This window comes from Lycium ferocissimum, chromosome 8 (assembly GCF_029784015.1).
Source record: "Lycium ferocissimum isolate CSIRO_LF1 chromosome 8, AGI_CSIRO_Lferr_CH_V1, whole genome shotgun sequence".
Taxonomy (NCBI): Eukaryota; Viridiplantae; Streptophyta; class Magnoliopsida; order Solanales; family Solanaceae; genus Lycium; species Lycium ferocissimum.
In genome coordinates, this window is record NC_081349.1 from 14,691,836 (window position 1) to 14,715,223 (window position 23,388).

The following is a 23,388-nucleotide window of genomic DNA, read 5'->3' on the forward strand; positions in this document are numbered from 1 at the left end:
GCCAAACACAAATTGTTTTTAGCCAAAAGTGCTTTTGAAAAAAACACTTTTTAAAATAAGTTGATTTTAGAAGCTTGGCCAAACAGGCTATAAGCACATAATCCAATTCATAATGAGTTTGGTCTAGATAAGGAATCAAAATAACGCTCTTTAAGCTTAGTTCTAACTCACCAAACCATTTGGAGTTTGGAGTTTTCTATAGAATGGTATGTACGTTTTACTAGACGGTGTCCGACAGGACGGAAGTGAAATTTGTGGCTATGAAAATCCAATTCGTAGGAAATTCTAGAATCGCAAAATTTTAGTCATTTTGGTTCTGTGGACTAATCCATGGTTATGCTTATAGAAAGACTCATGGCAACAATTATGAAAGCGTAAAGATAATCGTAGCTACGCTTTCAGAAAAACTCAAGACAACTATTGTGATAGTGTAAAGGCGACTGTAGCTACCTTGTAGAAAGGCTCAGGATCCCAATTTTGAAACAATGAAACAACTATGCTAAAACTAAGGTATGAACAAAAAGTTAAAACTAACGAGATTTCCTGTAGAAGTATGTATGAAATAGTGTGTTAACTTTTACTAGTGACTATAACATGATGTTCTTTTAAAAAATAAAAACCGAAACTTAACCAAACCTTACCAATACCGAAGAGAAACCAAAACATTGAATTTTAACTTCCTCTGGGACGGTTTCAATTCTTTTGAAATATTCAAATATTATATCAAGTATTTTAATTCTACAAAATAAAATAAATATTATTTTTCATCTAAAAATTGATGTTCTTATTAACGGTATAAATTATTTATGTATTAAAATTTAAATACAATCAAGTCATTTTTTCACTTCAAAACAGATTTGCCCTATTTAAGTGTATGGAAATAATTTAATTTCCTCTTTAGTGGTAAAAATTTGAGATCACTAAATGATGAAAATGTAAAAAGTATTGCCTAAATTTTGAAAGAGGTCATGGAATTGAACATTTAAGAAAGCATCTTTTGATGATAAGGTGAGTAATTTTAAGTGAGAGAATTAGATTTTATTGTGTATTTATTAGGAAAGTTATTTTAGGATGTGAAAAGTTGTATATAGTATAATTAAAATTTAAGAAAGTGAAATAAATTGTTTATATGTAATTTTCTGAAAGTAAGTAATTTTAAGTGAGAGAATTAGATTTTATTGTGTATTTATTAGGAGAGATATTTTAGGATGTGAAAGGTTGTATACAGTATAATTAAAATTTAAAAAAGTGAAATAAATTGCATATATGTAATTTTTTGAAAGTAGTTGTAACTTTTGAAAATTACTATTTTAAATCTTGTATTTGTGTGACTTTCCCTTTTTTTTTTTTTTAGTTCGAGCCTGTGGTGTCGTATTGGGCTCATGGAACGCACAACGTTCGCCTTTTTGTTTACATGAAACGACTTACTAATAGAACAAGAAAAAACATCTTGCTTTTTTGTTACAAGAAACGACTTACTAATAAAAAGGGAACAATTTGAACTGAAGTGTTACGTACTGTTAATCCTCTCATATTTGTTGTTCTAGACTAGATACAACACGAGGCATTGCTGAAATAACAACATACGAGGGAGTAAAACTAATCTAATGGACCAAATAACCAAGATTAGGGTAATCACTGTGCCAAATCTGTATGGATGGTTTCCTGTCTTATCCTGCTTTGCATTCTTATGACAGTCACAAATGCATTAACATGTTATAAAACGCAACCTCATTGCTCTGTCCCATCACCCACCCTCCTCTTGTCTCCTCTCCTTCCTGTTATTTTGCTCTTTTGAAGCAAATGCTCTCTTTTTTCCAAATATAAAAATGGTTACTTTCTTTGATTTTGGGAGAAAAGCGACAAGTTGTGTACTCTAAATCTAGATGACCAGAGAGACCGCAATTTCAGCAGAAAGATTTGGCAGGACCATGATGATGTACTAAAGGAAGCACATATCTGGACACAACAACCGAAAAATGTATTATTAAAAGACGAGCATAATTCATAGACGATCCAAAAGATGACACACCACCCCTTCACTTAGGCATTCATAAAAAAAGAACAGGACAACTCAGTTGTCAACCACATGAGACTTCTTGCCACACTAGGCAAAGTGCATTTGACTGTTAATTGCAAGCTGGACTATGCATGTGAGTTAAAGCTCGACACTGGTGACTGGTGTTGTTGAGATGTCAGTTTTCGCAAGTTCCGTAAGTTTCATGTGAACTCATCATATAATGACAACACATATGCTGCAACATTTTGGCAATGCAGTACATACAACGTAAGAAAAGTGGGTTATTTTTCCATATGATATCATATCTCAGGCTTAGAACTAGTACAATTTCACAAGACAGAAATATTCGTGTCGACCTTAAGCATACTAGACGCTACAGCTAAAGTTACATAAAGTAAGACAACAATTATGCATCATTGCTTGTCTTCTCAATCTCGTCACTCGTCCCACAGACAGTCTTATTCGTTCACATGCAGATCTATTAACCCTTTCAAATTCCATCAATGCCATCATTTACCAATCTACAGTTTGGCAAATTTAGGTTAACCCTCTCAAATTCCATCAATGCCATCATTTACCAATCTAGAGTTTGGCAAATTTAGGTTTTCTCTTCTGACGATATGCTGAAATTGCTTCTTTCAAGTCATCTGGTAACAGGGTACCAGAATTCCATGTGGCAACATGATCTAGACCTTGTTCCACTGTCAAATCCCTACTTTTCAGCAACACAGCTTTTGTTCCAATAACAGCAAGTGGAGACTTTGTAGCTATTTCTGCATTTTAATGAAAAAACATCAACAAAATTATTAGCTAGGTCTAAGTAATTACATAAAATAACAACATTCAAGAACTTAAGAACTAAGCTTGCTAAAAGATGATTTATTCACTAATGCCAGAGAGAACTGAGGAGGAACAAGAAGCAAGCTAGTAAAAAGGCCTGGTAAGTTACCCAAAAACTCATGTTAGAAGCAATGAGCTGAAAAGAATCTACAAGTGAGATTGATGGACCACATGCATTTTACTCAGCAGGGAACAAAACGAGATTTTGAAAAGATATACTTTAATGACATCAGTTCAAACTTCAGTCGCAAACCATGGAAAATAAGGTCCTCCATCTTCCATTGCAGGGAAAGAAGGCAGTGTGATTCCGGCCTTCAGTGATTTTTAACCGAAGACCGCCTCACTAGATTTGGAAAAGGCATAAACTGACGGACACAGACTACCATAATAAATCAATGTTAGTACTGCACGTGCAGTAGGAAACGGGTAGGATAGAAGATCTGAACAGCCTTGGAGCTCTAGTTTCTTCGTCTTGATGAATAACATATTTGCCTCCCTGTGTTTTACTGTTTTTATCTCGCGAAAACATGCAAAAGCTAATTTCAAACTCCTTTCTTGGGCAAAGAAAAACCAACATAATAACAGAAAGGATCATTCAGAAGTCAATGTTTTTGGGTTGACACTTGTTAAATAATCGAAGACGTGTTGGATCAAGCCTTACCTACATGCCTTTTTCAACGTTTCACTCGGGGACGCTCCCCTCAACATACGTGTGTCGATATTGACTCTCATCTCTCAAGCATGACATAAAATAAAGAAAGTGAATCATAAGTTCCACTCCCTATTTCCCAAATGAGAGATGGAGGGCCAAGTTGTACATGTAGTACAACAACAACTAGGGGTGTCAAAATGTGGCCCAAATATTAATGACCCGTCCAGAATTTTATGGGTTGGGAACAAGATAAGTTAATAATGGGCTACCCTTTGACCCGTTTAATCATAACCCATTTTAAACAATCTCCAACTTAGCCCAAGTTCCTATGCCCAGTTCAACCCACTATTTAAGCACATCGCTAAACTCCTTCCAAGCTTTGCCCAAATATTTTTCATCGGTACCTAGTGCTCACGTTCCATGGCAAAAAATCAACTCAACTACTTCAAACTTTGTACTATGATATTTTCTTTTCTATATGAAAATATTTAGGAGTGTGGACTATCTCAAAGGGAGGAGGATTGCCCAAGCCATATAAGGAGACCAAGGACCACTTATCCACCGATGTGGAAGAACTCAACACCCCTAAAAGGAGACCAAGGACCACTTATCCACCGATGTGGGAGAACTCAACACCCCGCCTCACGCCCAGGGCTGGACATCTGGAGCGTGGACAATTTAATATAGGGGCCCAACATCGGTAACAATAAATTGGGACGGGCACGCTCCGATACCATGTAAATTATCAAGAAGAAGAGAAAGTATTCTTTGTATTTCTTGATAATTTACATCCCATGACAATGGGTATTTATACGATAAGTCCTATAACTAAATAAAGAAAGAGAATATTACACAATCATTACATAATCAATCTATATCAATTACTCCTATAATTATGCTAGGAAACCCATATCAATCAACACTCCCCCTCAAGTTGGGGCAAAGATGTTGCACATGCCCAACTTGCAAACTAGTGTATGGAAAGTCCGTTTGGTGAGGCCTTTGGTAAACATATCGGCTAGTTGCTTTCCCGACACACATGGAACAAACTCAAGACACCATCCGTAACTTTTTCTTTGATGAAGTGTCGATCAATTTCAACATGCTTTATTCGGTCAGTCGAATCGGATTATGAGCTATCTTGATTGCGCTTTGTTGTCACAATACAAGGAAATCTTTCCCTTTTCGGACAATCTCAATTCCTCTAATAGCTTTCGTAACCATAAAAGTTCACAAACACCCCGAGCCATAGCTCTATATTACCTTCCGCACTTGATCTAGCAACAACACTTTGCTTCTTACTTCTCCAAGTGACAGTGTTTCCTCCTGCAAAGTGTACAGTAACCGGATGTAGATCTTCGGTCATCTAGAGATCCTACCCAATCCGCATATGTAAAGGTTTCTTTTTTGAGGTGACCATGTCTAGAGAAAAGTAGACCTTTCCCTGGCGCAGACTTCAGATACTGCAAAATGCGAAAGACAGCTTCCATATGAGGTGTCATACCATTGCTTTTGATTAATTAAACCAAGTCTATTTTCCCAAAATAAAGTACAAAGTAATGTAGTATTTATTACATACCAAATGAATACAACATAAAGTTTTCCTAATCTAAGTAAAGTAAATGTAATTTCCTATGTCTAACTTCCAGCTCCATTTGTGATGCCTTCGATCTTCGTCATTTGTTGCACTCCAATGCAAAATCCATACCTGTCATAGAACGTTAGTCCTCCTAAAGTTTAATTAATTAAAGCAAATAGTCGATATTTAGGCACAATTAACCTTCAAATATGCACATAAAGTATGATTAGTGTCGCTCGGGGTCGTGGACCCACTTGGACGTTTAGGTAAAGTCATCTAATGGATTTAATACGCCAAGGTATTAAACCTCCTAGGTCATGAAATGTATGCCCCTAATAACAGGTGTTGGTTTAGCTCTATCTTAGGCTGACTAAGAGTTGGCTGCCTATGACACAAGGTTCCCCTAAGCGGACGACTCGGGAGTGAAAAGTCCGTGGCTGTCGACTGCACCGCCGATCGACTAAATCCACAAGATCAATCCAACTAAAAGGTGTTTTAGTAGTGTACGGCCGCGAACCGCGAAACCGCTTTAAGTGTGTGAAAATGTGTGAATTTTTCAGGAGTGAAAGAAAATGAAACGGAATGACAGTTTATCAAAGCAGTAACATTTAAACAGTCTATATCAAACAAACAGTTAATAGCACGTAAAACAGTCAATACAATTAAAATAAGCACACAAAGCCTAATTAAAACTAAGTCTGTTATGGTTAGAACCTAAGTATTCCCAGTAGTCGCTGTTGTCAATTGTCATACCCTATTTTAACCGGGGTCAAAATAGTTTATAACATCCGGGTAATTCCGGGGTTAATTAAAGTTAAGAGTCGCCACCTAATTATTATGGTGAATTAGGGCACCTAAGGTAAGTAATTATCTAAAGTCTATTTGTTTTAAAGTCTACGCAACCAAAAAGATCTAGGTAAGGGTTCAACTAACCTAGAGGGAAGGTATTAAGCATCCTCTAAATTCCATTAATAATGGTTAATCCGACCGGACTTAGGTAAATTAATTAGGCTAAGAATGCAAGTTGATATCTTATAAGATTTGAAAATAATTTGTGAATGTTATTAAAGTTATGAATAGTAATATAGTAAGATTTAAAAAAAAAGTAATAATTTCCCTAAAGACTTTAGCTGTAAGTAAAATAATATAGCGTTTTATAATTATTTGGCGAAAACGGAATTACATTAACTAATAAATGAAAACAGTTGTTTGTGAGATTAATTTTGATAACCGTCTAAAAGTTTTATAGAAAGAGTATTAGCTCAATACTAATTATATAAAGGTTGTTAACAAATGCATTTAAAACGTTTAGGGGGAAAGCTAAGAGAACAGTTGCTTATGTGAATTAGTTCATTTTTTATTTCCCAAAATAAGCTAACCTTAGCATGGAATTTGTAACATTTTAAAATTCCTATGATGGTAAAAATGAGTCTTGGTTCGTTTAGCTCAAAAGATGTAGTCATGCTATTTCGAAATTTAATTATTCTAATGAAAATACACATTGTGAATACTATAAATAGTTTCAAACATAAAAGAAGAGATAAAACTTGTGGCATTAATTATTAGTTTTCTTAAATTAACTACCCATTATTAAACTAAATCTCACTAATTTGCTAAAGTTCGCCTAAACTAACAAGCAAATATAATAATCATACAATACATGTTAAATGCACACAAAACAAAATAAAAAGGATGGAGGAGTAGATATAACGGAAGTGGGCTCAGCCCACTTCCTTGGACTGTTGCGGTCTGCTGATGGCTGGGCTTCGGCCCAGATTTCATTTTTTTCTTGCTGTGGACAGAGGGCTGGAACAGAGGAGAATGGTATTTCGTTGGGCCCCGGCCCAACATCGAAGGCGGAAGACGACGAGTCCCTCGGACTCGTGTGCGAGATGGTCATGCATAAAACAAAAGAAAAAGGAGAAGGATTAGTATATAATCAATGAATAATGTTAAATATGTAAAAAATATAAACTCAAAATAAACCAGTAGGCTATTTCAAGTATAGGATTTGACTTTTAACTCAAACAAACATGCATCCCTGAACGGCATATTCGAACAGTGATGAATTTATATGAGGGTTGGAAATAATTTTGACATTCATAAAGATTCAGTAATAACAGCCAAACAAGTCGACAGATGGCTATACCACACAGCAAACAAGATGCAAACTAAGTCATTGAATAACATGAACATTATAATTAAGCAAGGTGGACCAAGCTAAACCCGAAACGAGAGTTCCAGCGGCTGCCAACTGAGCGTGACAGTATTGATCTCATACGAGACAAGGAACTAAGGTTCGCAGTTAACCAAATGAGATATATGCAATTCCCTTTTATGCAAAATCATAGACGTGAATTGATTGATATTCCGGCATTCAAAGGGTTTCAACACCCATCGACAGGTCTGTAATAAGTTTCCAATTCATAAAAATGAAACTAAGACCGTATAGCAATGCAGACCTACTCTTGTCAAACTAGATATACCTCTTATAAGCTTTAATCTCGGTAAGTTGTGTTATTGCTTAATTCCCCAATTACGCTAAGTATTTACACCATCATAGAAGTGCTGTACACTAACATAAACACGAGCAAACAAAGATCGAACGCATATTCCTACTAGTCATGCTTGACTCAGACCATGTCATTTGGACGAACAGGAACCACATAATCAGATGCACCCAACAAGACATATTAAAACTCAGAGAGCAGATTAACAGGGAAAACTTAATTTACAAATGACAGACAATTTCAGTGCCGATCTGTTTTAGCCATATACATAATATACCTAAGATATATATACCACGTCGCATATCAGAGGTATGCCGAATGTATATTTTCTTCTTGTTTTGATAACCTACTATATATCCTATGTATATTTGGCTTTAACTAAGTTCTAAATCCTGGAATTTCAGTCCCAAACATCCAAGCTACAGTACATCTCTTCCAAATTCATTTTAATAGACATTAATCTATTCTAACAGCTCCCAATCATCAAAACGAATAACGCGACGACGAAGAAACTACATAACAACAATTAAAAAAAAAGCTGAAATCTTAACTAAAACTGAAAACCAAATGCTGAAAGTAATAAATGCGTCAAAGTTTACCTTGTTTGCGTGCGATGAACTGGGATGGGGGTCACGAATCTATTCTCGCAACGAACAGACCCGAAGCTCGAAAGAGTGAACTCGAGCAGTTTGTTTACAACTGTCAACCAACAGAAATGAAATCAACCCTTTATTTCGGCTAAAGTTCCCGAAATAAAGAAAGTATGTTTTTGAAGATGGTCGTGTCTTTTTTTTTTTCCTTTTTCTCCCCCCCCCCCCCCCCCCCTTTTTGACTGAAGAAGCGATTACTTATAGGCTTAAGGCTAGGGTTTGTCTCTCATTTTTTGGGCGGGATTTGAAAGTTTAAAAATTTCAAAATCTGGCCAAAATTGTTGGAAATCGAACGTTGGAGGAACTTTTCACGTGATTTGCTTCAACCCTTTGCCCAGAACGGACCGATTTTTTCCTGGTCTTGAAGATTGGTTGCGTTTTGAAGCTAGAAATGGAAAGCCTTTTCTCTGTCAAGGACAGAGCAAACGTAAGGGAATAAGATGTGGGATGCTTTGTATGGAAATGGCAAGGCAAAGCTGCGAGGGTGAAAAGGGGTTTTGTATTTTGGCTGAAAATGGAGGTGAGAGGGAGAAGAGGCGTTTGAGCGAGAGAGAGAAAGAAGAGGCGGCTGAGGTGAGAAATGAGGGATTAGGTAAGGAAGGCTGATGAAGTGGAAGGAAAATGGGCCGGACCGGGTCGGGTGATGTGGTGTGGGCTGGTCCATTAAGGATCCGTTTGGGCTATGTGTTTTGGGCATATTAGTTGGCTGAAAATTGTTGGCCTTTCTTTTCAATTTTAATTCTTTCTTGGGCTTTTAATTTAATATCTAGTACAATGTCTATTATGTGAAGGTAAATAGTAATTAGTAGAAATTAAAAGATTTAATAAAGTAAGATTAATTGTAACGAGTGCAAAATCCGAAAATGAAACGATGATGAACTATTAAAAGATTTGTGATAAAGTAACGAAAGTAATGTTGATAGAAAATAGTAAATGAAAGTAATGATATTAATAGCAGTAAATAGTAGCGAAAATAAAATATTTAGATTTAATTAATTTAAAAGCCCAAGGAAATAAATTTGAATAAAGGAGGGACAAAATTGGGTGTCAACATGAGGATCTCGAGGATCATGCATGAACCGACCGACAGTGGATCGAATAGGCTATATCCGGTCTAGTGTGAGAGAGAGATAAATCGAGTCTTACAACCACCTCGATATCTCTCCTTATCAACTCGACTTTCCAACTCCACTTTGTAGTTTGTGATTACTTTCCATGGGTGATTCTACTGGCTTGCAACCTGTCATACCAGTTTCTTTCAAGAGGTCCAGAATACTGAGAGGTTTGCGTAATTTGGTACCAAGTTGCCGAATTGAAATCGAAAATTCCACTATTTTAGTGTATCTCATTTTTATGTTTTTCAGGAGTTATTTTGTGAGATAATGGATAAAACATAAGTAATTTTATTAGTATATAATAAATAAAAGGAATATAAATGAGTCATTTTCTTAACTTGGATGATCATTCAAGAGATTAACGGTCAAAGTGCATAGCATTTAACATGAGTTCGGTTTTTAGACATTTTTGCCTAAACTTCAAGCAGAAATGCACGAACTTTTACACAAAATTTAAGAAAGTGAGCGCATGTTAAATGACGAGGTTAAAATAGGGTACCTGTAAAAAAATTTACCTAATTAGCACACTAAATTAGCTAAGACCACAAATTGGGAGAGAGGTTTCCTTATGGATTTTTGGCAAATTGGCCCAAAATCTCCAGCCATAGGCCCTACTTCTAAAAGACCAAGAACTGAAAACAAGTAATTGCACGGTTTGGCCTTCAAATGTCATGATTTTTAATTTTTGCTCTTCAGAATCGAACTTATGCCTTTGATGACAATAGTTACTTTTAAGAGCGCGGGCATAACTTGTGGATATTATAATACGTTACTTATTCCCTTATAAGCATAAGTTCAATTTTAAGAGACAAAAAATAAAGACCAAACACACAAATAGGTCAAAAGTGCAAATGACCCAAAATCTGAGTTGCCCACAAAATTGAAAATTTATCAGAAAGCGGGAAGCACGTGAACAAACTTAAATAACAAGACACGTATTAACACATAGCCTAAACGTTTCCCTTTTTACTCAGAAAACTCTGCCCACATAGCACACAGAATATTCAAAGCTTGTCAATTTCACTTAGTTATGAACTGCAACAACATATACTGCCTTACAAAATTAGCAACTTTTTAGTGTGATCTCTAGTTTCTTGTATGTTCAAAATTTAAAAAATCCCTTGTCTAAAATCTTGAAAAAAAATCACCCAATGTGGCCAGCTTTAGTAGTTGCAGCAGCAGCAGCAGGATCTGGTTTTTTAGCCAAGAAAACCTTTAACCAAAATGCCACTCAAACCACTTCAAATTCCACTCAAAGTAACATAAAATGTGATAAACCCAATGACCCATATGGGTTTTCCACTCCTTTTCATCATAAAGATTCAATCTTTACCAGTAATTTTGATAAACCAAGTGAACCAGAAGGGTTTAACACTTATTTTCAGCATAAAGATTCAAGCTTTGCCAGTAATTGTGATAAACCTGGTGATCTTGAAGGGTTTAGTACTTATTTTCAGCATAAAGATTCAAGCTTTATCAGTAATTGTGATAAACCCACACTACAACACAAGGCATATATTGCTACAAAATACATTGTAGCTAAATATAAAAAATTTCGTGGCTAAACACTTTAGCCACAATTTTTTTTTCCCGTGGCATTTATAGCAAAATGTAGCGTAGCTAAAAGTTAGCTACAAACTTTACATGGTCCGTGGCTAAGGACATGTACTTATTGCTACGAGTTTTTTTTGTGTTGTAGCTGTGATGGTAGAACATTTTTGCCACGAAAAATATACTTATAGCAAGTGATTTTATTATTTTGTCTCGACTAATAAAATTTGTAGTTATCTTCATATTGTAGCCACAAGGTCTAGTATTGTAGCAAAAGATTTAATTTGTTTGCCACGAAAACTCAAATTTTATGGCTATTTCTATAGCTTAATTTCGTGGCAATAGTACTCATATTTAGTTACAAATTAAAAAGTTCATAGCTGTGAATTAAGATATTTGCTACAAATATTTCCATATTGTAGCTAAGAATCCATGTCTTTAGCCATGAAATAAATTGCATTATAGCTAAAAAAGAATCTTCATTTGCTACGGAAATTCAAAATTTATAGCAATGTTTTTTATACGTGGCAATTATAAGAGTATATGTCTAGCTACAAATTCAAAAGTTCATAGCTAAAAATCCATAATTTTTTGTCACGAAGAATAAAAATGTAGCAAAAGATTTCTTTTGCTAGGGAAATAAATACGTATCGATGTTCTCATTTGCGTGGCAATTATATGTATGTTTAGCTACGAATTCAAAAATTGTATAGCTACTAACTGAAAAATTTGCCACCAACATGTTAGCCATATAATGTAGCTGAGAATTCAATTTTGGCATAAAATTTAGAAACAATATTGTAGCAAAATATCTTCCATTGTTTAATAAAAACAATATATTAGAAAGAAAAAAAAAAGGCATAATAAAGGTTCAACAATATCATTCAAAATAGTGAAACATCACTTTATTCAAACATATCAATATACTTTTACAAGAGAAACAATAATTATTCATGTCCCATCGATTTTTGATGCTTCTGTAAGTCCTCCACAAGCTGCAGTAACAATTAAAAAAATAAGAAAATGATACAATAAAGTATTCTTCTTAAAAATTAAATTTTAGTGTTAATATGAATATCCTTTTAAAGAAATCACATATTTACTGGATTAGTAATTATAAAATATATAAATAAGTTACTTACGGTTAGATTTGCATCATATGATTGTCGGTTTTGATGAGCTGCAACAATCATTTGGATTTTTTCTTCCCATCGTTTCCTACAAATATATGATCCTAAACTACAAATATAGTGCATATAGCTACAAAATATTTGTAGCTACTTTTAGGATCATATATAATATAATTGTCAATCCATTAAAAAAAATAAAGAAGATTAAAAGCTTCATCAGTTTACTAATTTTCTTACTAAGACGATGTCCCATATATGATCGATCTTGTCTTGCTCAATCTCTTTCCAATCATTTACCTTTAAGGGCAACAAAGTTCGACTTCTAACCTCCCCTGCCTTGTAGAAGAAAGAGCAAGAAGTCAGTAAAGGGAAAAGTAACAAGGAAGGTGTTATCAAATCTATAGGCCCATTCTGAAACTCCATATACTTGATACAACGATAAAAATATAATTTCCCACTGTTATAAGCACGAAATTAACACTTAATTTTCATCAAATTATAGAGCTTTGGCTGCAAATAGTGCCTGTAGAAGATCAAAAAGAAATTAGCGAACATGAATTCAATAAAAATTACAACTTCAAAATGATAGATATAGATAATGATGACCTACATTTTACCCAATGAATTTGGAGTTATATTTTCTTTATGGGTATGAACAAAATCTCCAAAAACAGAGCACACAATAGAAGAAAAAAAAGTATACTCCACATATTTTCAAAAGGTGTGCTACAAGCTGGGGGTAATTTATTGAGTTAATGTATTAAGCCGTAAAACAAAGAAGATGCAAAAGACATGGTTGGCAACACCACCTTTTGTGGAGTACCGATGCTGAGATTCTCTGTAAAACCAAGAAATGAATACCAATGCCATCAAAATATGTTCCGTCCCTATTTTGTCCTTTCCTTCACTAGGGCTATATACTCATTCATATATTAATTTCTATTAACAAAATATGCCTAGATAATCAATTTATAAAATTCACATACAACAGTTGCTACAATCTAATGCAATTTTCCCATTCCCCTCCCATTAAAACTTTGGCGTCTGGATTTTTAAAAAACAAGAGATCTGTGCATTATCCTTGCTTGTTTCGTTGTCTCTATTGTCCACTAGTATCTTATTTTCTTTTCTGGTGTTTTTTTAATTTATTACCTTTCATTAGTTGAAGAATTTTAGAATTGCAAATCTAAAAACAAGAAAAGAGAGAGGAACTGACGATTAAAATCTACAAAAAAATGAAGGCTATGTCCGGTGAATGAGACAGAGGAAGAAGATGTACCTTTTTTCCGGAAATGGCTTTTGAATCTCTTTTGAAAGTTTAGGGTTTTTGGTTCTCTCTAATCTCTCCAATCTCCTTGTCAATTTTATTTTTGCTCTCTAATATCTCTAGTAGGAAAAGAAGGCTCTAATTTAGGCTCTATATATATAATAGATTGTTCTAATTAATTTTTTTTTTTTTTGGGTGGAGCATATATATATATATATATATATGCTGCTTCCGTATTAGATGTAAATTGTGGTATAAATATACCACAAAAAGTAACTGTTAGAACAATCTATTAGACTTACTTACAAGTACGACTCACTTGATCGTTTACTTTTCGAGAAAATAGAATAAGGATAGAGATAAATAATTTGAAAAAGAATATATATTAGATATAATCATTTATTTAAATAAAAAAAAAAGGTCTTGACTTTTAAATCTAATGTTATCTGATGAACACTTTTTAAAACATTTGAGTAATTACATGTTGACTTTTGAGAATTTGGGCATTATATTAAGGACTTATTTAACAAATTTCGTTTTAGTTTGAAAGAAGTTTAATTTTTGGGCTTATGCCCCAACAAAAAAACTACCCCCAAACGCCGGGCGTACCCCGAATTATATTAAATCGTACGCCTTTGGGGACTCTCGCCCCGACCCATCGCCCCGGGGCATTTTTGGTACGCCCCGCCCCAGGGCTCGCCCCGAAAACACCTTTTAAAACACTGCTTTTTAGTACTCAATGCAAAAATATTTATTTAGCTATAATATATCATTTTAAATAACTTCTTATAGCTAAAAGGTTATTGTTCTAGATTAGGAATAACACAGTAAACACTTGATCAATATAAAACTTGAGAGACAAGAAATATTGTTTATAAGTTTCAACTCGTGGCAAAATTAATAATTAGCTACGAAATTTGATTATAGCAAAAAAGTTATGGCTATATCATTTAAACTTTTCAATATTTTTTATAACTTGAAACAAGAATATTTATTTAGCTATAACATTTTGTTTCAAATAATTTATTGTGGCTAAAAGGTTATTATTACTACAGTAAGTTTCAACTCGTGGTAAAATGTAATAATCAGCTACGAAATTTCACTTTAGCAAAAAATTTGTGGCTATATCATTTAATTATTGCCACAATTTTTTATAACTTAAAGCAAAAATATTCATTTAGCTAGAATATTTTGTTTCAAATAATTTATTGTGGCTAAAAAGTTACTATTGCTACAATAATTTTTATGGCGTAGCAAAAACTTATGATTAGCTACAAATTTTTACTGTAGCAAATAATTTGTGGCTATATCACTTAACTATTGCCACGAGTTTTATAACTTGAAGCAAACATATTTATTTAGCTACAATATTTAGTTTCAAATAATTTATTGTGGCTAAAAGGTTGTTATTGCTATATATAACTTTTATGACGTGGCAAAAACTTATGATTAGCTACAAAATTTTATTGTAGCTATTTAGGTCATTATTGTCACGAATGTTAGCAATTATAGCAAAAATAAGGAATTGGCTTTGTCAATTTTATTTTCGTGGCTAAGAAATTTTACGATTTTGTAGATAGCCATGAAGTTTGAATTTTTGTGGCTACTACTAGGTAATAGCTATGAATTTTAAATTCATAGCATAGATTTCGTAGCTATAGATGTCTTATGTTGTAATGCCAGTGATCTAGAAGGGTTTAACACTTACTTTCAGCATAAGGATGCAAGCTTTACTTGTAATTGTGATAAACATAGTGATCTTGAAGGGTTTAGTACTTATTTTCAGCAAAAAGATTCAAACTTTGCATGTGATTTTGGTTGCAAAATTCAAGAAAATATTGAGGGGTTAACTGATGAGTCAATTTTTAGGTTTTCCAGTGCTTCTGGGACTGAGATGGGGTGCAGGAATTGAGGAAGAAAAATGTGGAAGGTTCTAGAAAGACAAAAGGGAATGCTATGGAGTGTGAGAGAAATAGTGGTGGGAATGGGAAGAGATTTTATGTTTGTTTGAAGAAGAGAACTAATAAAGTTCCTTCAGGGAAATGTGATTCTTGTGCTTCCAAAGGCATGCATTGTCCTAAAACAAATATATATATATATATATATATATATATATATTCTTTTTATTAGATTTGTTTTGTTTCTTAAATCAATAATTGGTGTTTTCTACAATCATGATTTAGTATGGATTGTGTTTGAATCTCTATTGTGGATCACATTTTCTTACTTTTAGTTTACTACTATCCATTAATTTGGCTTCTTTGTTCATGGAATTACCAATGGCTCACAAATTATAAAATGTGCCATATTTGTCTTATCTAATGTATGGGCACTTCATCTTTCTGAATCGAGATCCGTCCCAGCTCGCCTCGTTCCAAAGAACCGGCGGGGAGCACCTCTCGGTTTCTTTGATAATTTGAGCACTTTAAATGAAATAGCATCATATTTTTTATGAAGAAGGAAAATAAATTTTTCTTTAATGATAATTCCAAAGATTGAGTATTACTTAAGGGAATATGAATAGTCTTTTAGGTACAACTGTACAAGAAAATATTTTTTGGTGATCTTGCCATATGAAAGTGAATTTATTTTCTACTATTTTGACAAATGACCCACATTTTCACTTGTTTACCTTTTGGTTATTTTTTTACTCCTTCCCTGCAAAAAGGAGAAGAGACAAGAGTCACTTGAATTTTTAACTTCCTCTGTAAAAAATAAGGATCAAGAACAAAGTAAATTCAATTCTTTTGGGTTTCTCTTCGAATGTTCAAATATTGCATCAAGTACTTGAAGCAACGCAACGTTATATTGGCATCAACTTATTAACCTTTTTGAATCAGGTTTTGTTAATCTAACTTTTTAAATATTATTTTTCATCTAAAATCTTGTTAATTTTCTTATCCCTCCTTTTCAAATTTCATTTATTTTTTATAAATTAATTTTTTGTTTATTTTTTATTTTTTTATAATGTTATTCAACACACCTTTTGGTTCTTTTTTTTATATAAATAAAAAAGATAACTGATATAGTACTCAACCCTCTATGATGCTCAAATTATATATCATATATTGATAGAGTATAAATATATTGTGTGGGGTATCATAGGGGACATATTTTAGCATATAGTATATCAAATTAGTAGCAGTTGAAGTATACTATTGCAATATACTATGATACCCACGTGGTATATATCCTATACTGACATGGTATCATAGAAGATTAGATCATTTTTTCAAAAAATATTACTCATCTCTCTATGATACCCAAATGGTATACCATTTATTGACAAGGTATCAATATATACCATGTGGGTATCATAGGGGACCGTCATTCCTTCAAGAAAAACACTCAATCCTCTACGATACCACGCAGTATATATTATATCCGACAAGGCATCATGAAAGATTAGATCATTCCTTTAAATTATACTACTACATGATACCATCTCAATATATTTATAATGCTTACATTATCGAAATAAAATGCTTACAATATCAAAATAGAATGCATCTTTACATATAATTAGTATAAAAGCTTAGTTTTGTCAAATGCAACAAAAAGGAAGGGCAGTTCTCAGTCCTCTATGCTACCAATATGGTATGTCTTGTACACCATTATGGTGCCACATAGGACTTGATTGAATTCCTTGAATGAAACAACACTCAATCCTCCCTGATACCATCATGGTATATAGCATATGCTGAGATGGTATCAGGAAGGACTATTGCATTCCTTCAATGAGACATTCTTCAACAGTCCTACGTGATACCATCTCAATATATTTTTATACCGTGATGATATCATGGAGGATTGGAGACTGTTTCATTCAAGGACTTCAACAATCCTTCATGATACCATATAAATATATAATATAGCATAAAGGAATAGGGCGTAGACATGTAACCAAGTACGATAATCTTAACCACCAAAAGATGTGGTGCAGCGGATGGGGTTGCTCTCTTAATCAGAGGTCTCGGGTTCAAGTCCTAGCTATGAAAAAATCTTTGATAGAGAGCGTTTCCCCCAAATAGGCCTTACGCGGCATAAATCCGAATATAGTAGGACTCCAATTCAATTACCAAACACCGGGTGAAAAGCCAAAAAAAAATAAAAAATTGATAATCTGAAGGACTGGAAATTCCAAAATATCGAAAATGACCCCATTTCAGTAAGTATGTTGACGGGCACCTCTGTGCTATAACTATTCCCTCTTATAATTAGTACTAGATGATGAAAGCCCGTACTACCCAACACAAAAAGTAGTACCACATTTTCTTTTTAGTTTGTCTAAAAAGAATGATATATTTTTACGTTTAGAAATCATTTAACTTGAAACTTCCCCTTTTACCTTTAATGAAATGATTTAAATCCACACAAATATCTATGATTTGTTTTAGATCATAAGTTTAAAAGATCTTTCATTTCATAACCAACTATCTTTTTATCCCATGTGAACATATGTCATAGTACTGAATATTTATCTCTTCTCATGTCTACACGTATGCATTTCAATTTTAATTCTCCGACACATTTATTTCCTCCGTGTACTTGTTAATTTTTTTACTTTTCAAGTTCTTTAAGAATTAATAAATGAAGTACTCCCCCGTCCCATATTACTTGGCCACATTACTAAACTGCTTTTTTGTCCCAGGTGGACATATGTCATAGTACTGAATATTTATTCTCTCCTCATGTATACATGTATGCACTTCAATTTTAATTCTCCTACACATATTTATTTCCTCCGTGCACTTTTACTTGTTACTTTTGACTTTTCACTATGTCACATAAATTAGGACAAAGAGAGCACCTTTTAGTAATATAATTATGAAATTTTTATTATAGAAAATATTATAATTCAATTAATTGAAAATATCAATAAATTATTTTACTTAGTCCACTTCTCCTATTTATGACTTTCCTGGTTTAATTCTCCAATTGAAAGATTTGAAATAAACCTTCTCCTACCGAGTTTCATACCATCATCTCTTTCTACTCAACAACACTAAAAAGCGCTTTCATATGTTAGCATCTGTTATGGTCTTAAATTTTTAAGTATAGACCAACTTCATCATTTTAATAAAATATGTGTATTCATTTCGTGACCGTTTATATTTCGTCTTTTTAATGTTATTCCTCATGAGACGTATGTGTCTAAAATTAGTGCATTTTTATCCTTACCCAAAGGTATAAGTTTTAAATCTTTTGGTTTTATGACTTCTTTAACGATTTTTGTGTTTAATTTTTTTTTTTTTTTTTACATGAGTAGGAGGTGGACCCACCTTAATTTTTTTTTTTCAATTTTTTTTCTCCGACACATTTATTTCTTCCGTGTACTTGTTAATTTTTTTACTTTTCAAGTTCTTTAAGAATTAATAAATGAAGTACTCCCCCCGTCTCATATTACTTGGCCACATCAATAAACTACCTTTTTATCCCACGTGGACATATGTCATAGTACTGAATATTTATTCTCTCCTCATGTATACACGTATGCACTTCAATTTTAATTCTTCGACACATATTTATTTTCTCCGTTCACTTTTACTTGTTACTTTTGACTTTTCACTATGTCACATAAATTATGACAGAGAGAGTATCTTTTAGTAATATAATTATGGAGAGAGTATCTTTTAGTAATATAATTATGGAATTTTTATTATAAAAAGTATTATAATTCAATTAATTGAAAATATCAATAAATTATTTTACTTAGTCCGCTTCTATCATTTATGACTTTCCTGGTTTCAAATACACCTTCTCCTACCGAGTTTCATACCATCATCTCTTTCTACTCAACAACACTGAAAAGCGCTTTCATATGTTAGCATCTGTTGTGGTCTTAAATTTTTAAGTATAGACCAACTTCATCATTTTAATAAAATATGTGTATTCGTTTCGTGACCGTTTATATTTCGTCTTTTTGATGTTATTCCTCATTATTTGTGTGAGACGTATGTGTCTAAAATTAGTGCATTTTTATCCTTACCCAAAGGTATAAGTTTTAAATCTTTTGATTTTATGACTTCTTTAGCGATTTTTGTGTTCAATATTTTTTTTTTACATGAGTAGGAGGTGGACCCACCTTAATTTTTTTTCTCCGACACATTTATTTCCTCCGTGTACTTATACTTGTTAATTTTTTTACTTTTCAAGTTCTTTAAGAATTAATATATGAAGTACTCCCCCCGTCTCATATTACTTGGCCACATTACTAAACTATTTTTTTATCCCAGATAGACATATTCTCTCCTCATGTATACACGTATGCACTTCAATTTTAATTCTTTGACACATATTTATTTTCTCCGTGCACTTTAACTTGTTACTTTTGACTTTTCACTATGTCACATAAATTAGGACATAGAGAGTACCTTTTAGTAGTATAATTATGGAATTGTTATTATAGAAAGTGTTATAATTCAATTAATTGAAAATATCAATTAATTGAAAATATCAAGAAAAAGTAATTAGAAACTTTGAAGAATTATTCACATTATCTAACGCATTGAAGGATTACATCACTGATGTGACTATCTAGTTGGGAAAAAAAAACATAGAAATAAAACTTTGATTAACGCTATTATTAAGCGATATGCATTTGATTTACGCCAAAAAAAAATACTTCCTCTTTCCGAATTTATGTGATACACTACAACAAATTCCGATTATCGTGACAAATAATTTCTGCCACTTATAAGTCATATTTCGTCACCAAAATCTGTGTGAAAAAAATTTCGTCAATCATTCGTCCCTAAAAGCGTCGCTAAAAGTATACAAAGACAACTTAGTGTTTCGTCCCTAAATAAAATTTATTAACTACGAAATCTTCCTTTCGTCCCCAAATGCATAGTATTTGTGACAAACATATTTGTCATAAAAAGGATAGATTATCGTAGTTGATAGTGTTTTTGTCACTAAAGAGACTATTAATACCGACGAAACTACCTTGTCACTAATTATTTAGTCCGTTCAATGACGATATAAATTGTCTCAAAAGTTATATGTATTTTGTAGCGGAAATAATGTAATTTCGCACTAAAGACTACCTTTATATACAAAAAAATGTTTTATCCCTAAACGTATAGGGATTAGTGACAAATTTGTTGTTATAAACAAAGTTTACAATTTTGTAGTTGAATCTATCATCTCGTCACTAATAGTATTGCTTTTTAATGACAAAAAAAAAATCATCACTATAAATTGTCATGATTAGTGACAATTACAATTGTCATAACATAAAGCATTAATTCGTACCCAACAAAGAGGAGGATACTGGGACAAATATATTTTTGTCACTAAATGTAGTCAACTTATGACGAACTAATTTGTTTCGTGACGAAAATATATTTGTCTAGAAAAATTTAGTTTAGTCGTCGCCAAAAATTAATCCTTTAATGACAAAATATTTGTCACTAATTATAGACATTCAATGACGTTTAATTATTTTGTAGGTAATAATTTTTAAAATTAGAATTGCATAAATTGAAAACAAAATAATAAAACATGCCAGATAATGATACAATTCACCCATGATCATATAATTAACAACTAAAATTGTACTGAGATCATATCTCATTACAAACTCCTAAATAAAAGTAAAATATGTCTACTAACAAGAAAATCCAACTGAAATATACTAAATATTACTGCTAAACTAAGATAGACAATGCAGTTTCTTCCAAAGTACCAATCCAACTGAAATATATGAAATATTACTCCTAAACTAAGACAGATAAAAGTGGTGTTTCTTCCAAAATACTAATAATGTGGTGACACTTAGCTTGCAATCGCCTTTGATTCAATTCCCACATTTAATACTGCGGAAAGAGAGAAGAAAATAAGATTAGATTTAAAGTGTAGAAGTTGAAGAATTCAAAGCTCAATGGTTATGAGTGCACAATCCAAAGCTAAATTGAGTTCATCAAAATGGTTTAGCAATTTGGAACATCATCAATACATAAGCAACATTATGGGTATGAAAACATTGAACAACTCTTTTCGCTTTCATTAGAAGAATAAATAGTATTGGAGTAGAAGGTACAAAACAATTTTTGAAACATGAAAGTCGCTATTGGTATTGCTTTTCCCAAATGTGATACTACACCGTCTCGGTTCAAGCTTTGTAGATTCGTGGTCTTTGAGACCGTTCTTAACACTAAACAGGTTATGTGGAGTAAGCCTTTGGTGGGACAATTCGGATTAATACCGATGGTAGTTACATGAAAGCTAAAGGTCTTGCAGTATTGGGGGCATCATTAGAGATTGCTCGGGTAACATGATCGGCTTTTCCGTGCCAAAATGCTTATTCTACATGAGGTCGTCTAGTATTTACCTAAGAACACTTTGGCCACAACTCATTGCCTTCGTAACCATAATTCCACTCAAGCTATGATTTTCTTTTCGTACACTTTTTATGTCTTCCACATGTTTTTTTTTTTTTTATTAGTGTGGAAAATTGTACAAAAGAAAAGCGTCTAAAGAATGAAAATAAATGAATATGATTAAGAGACCAATTAACAATGGCAAAAAAAGAATGTAATAAAGGCACGAACGTAATGGGAGAGTCTTTAAGCGTAAGCAAAGATCTCGGGAGGCAATAGTGTGATTGATAATCCAGAAGTTTACTATGAGCTAGCTTATTTCCAAAATTAACTAGCAACGAGTAGATTAGACTCATTTGTCCAAACCCGGTACGAGTGGTATAGAGGCTTCGTAAATGAGGAGAGTGTGCAATCGGAAGCCGGGGAATGTCCAGTTCCGTAGTGATTGTTTTTTTTTTTTTGTTTGAGTTGTAGAGACTTGCTTGGTAAATAATACAATGTTAGTTACCCGGAAAAAAAAAAAAAAAACCGTAACTAAGAGTTTGCGTGCTTAACTGGAACATATAAACTAATTAATGCAACCGCAATCATGAAAACAATCAACTATTCCTAACTTCAAGTCTAGTTTAGTATATGAAAGAGGACCACCAATTAATGAGTATTATCCTGGATAAATAAATATCTCAAAGTTTAAAGACTGCTCGCAACAACAACAATTCTAATATCTTCTCCTAATAGCAAGAACTCTTTTTATGTTTCAAGTGTCTAGCTAGATTTATGAGGAGTACTACTCTTTCCTTCATGTTTATTCAGTTTTTGATGAGTACATGTATAAGAGGCATATATAATAAAAGAACAAAAATAGAACTTATCATGTAAAGTTGTGTTACTTCTAACCTTGATGGCGATGAGCTAGCAAAATGTTGCATTTTTCTAAACATTTCCTCGCGTGCTGCTAAAGTAACCAGTTGAGAATTTAATGCTTGTATCCGGGCCTCCGCTTTGAGTTTCTATCTCGGGACCGCTCGGTTTTCTATCTTGGACTGGGTTTTTACCACAACTTCAGCCGCATTTAATCGTTTCTCAGAATCATGTTGGGCACTAGCACCTTCCTCTTTCGTCTTTCTAAGGGAGTCTTCTAACTCGCCGTTCTTCTTTGTGTGGCTCGGTAGTATCGGTTTCGGACCATAACCGAGACCTTTTATGTACCCCGATTTTGTACCAAGTACAAAGATCCATAATTTGATCAATAGTCATGCAAGGCTCTCCCGCTCTCCCGAAGTATATATATCTTTCAAATCTTTCATGGTGTTCTCGCATAAGAATAGTAATATTAAATTATAATCTAGCAAAGAAATACAACTATATTGCAAAGAAAATCACGCTACCAAATTGCAAGACAACACACAAATTTTTTCACGAACACAACATCTAGATTGAAATCGCTTTTCCGGGAACACTATCAAAATCAATATTCCTTGGTAGAATGGAATTCACCAAACTCGCTCGGAATTGACTTGAGTAGTTGTTTCGTTGTAAAGTAGAATTTTCATTATTTTAAAGTTCAATCACAAGAAAAAATTTATTATGAATTATTCAAGGCTAATCTCGATTTCTAAGACAAAAAGAAGGAAGACACAACTTCTGAAGAATATTTACCCGGACAAATGCAATGGATATGGTATTAAAATAATAATTTTCTTACATAGTTTGTCTCACCTCTAGAGATGACCATCCTTTTTCGCCGAGT

General features: G+C 33.1%; 1 protein-coding gene across 1 annotated transcript in view; it reads right to left on the reverse strand.

The window, feature by feature from the left end:
- Window positions 1–2,284: 2,284 nt before the first annotated feature.
- LOC132067324 (delta(3,5)-Delta(2,4)-dienoyl-CoA isomerase, peroxisomal) overlaps window positions 2,285–23,388 on the reverse strand; it is a 49,915-nt gene continuing 28,811 nt past the window's right edge. Inside the window, exons 3-4 of the mRNA XM_059460520.1 lie at window positions 2,623–2,793; window positions 2,285–2,561 (exon numbers count right to left, since the gene is read on the reverse strand). Coding sequence (XP_059316503.1) covers window positions 2,542–2,561; window positions 2,623–2,793 — 191 coding nt within the window. The 3' untranslated portion in view covers window positions 2,285–2,541. The remainder of the gene's footprint in view (window positions 2,562–2,622; window positions 2,794–23,388) is intronic.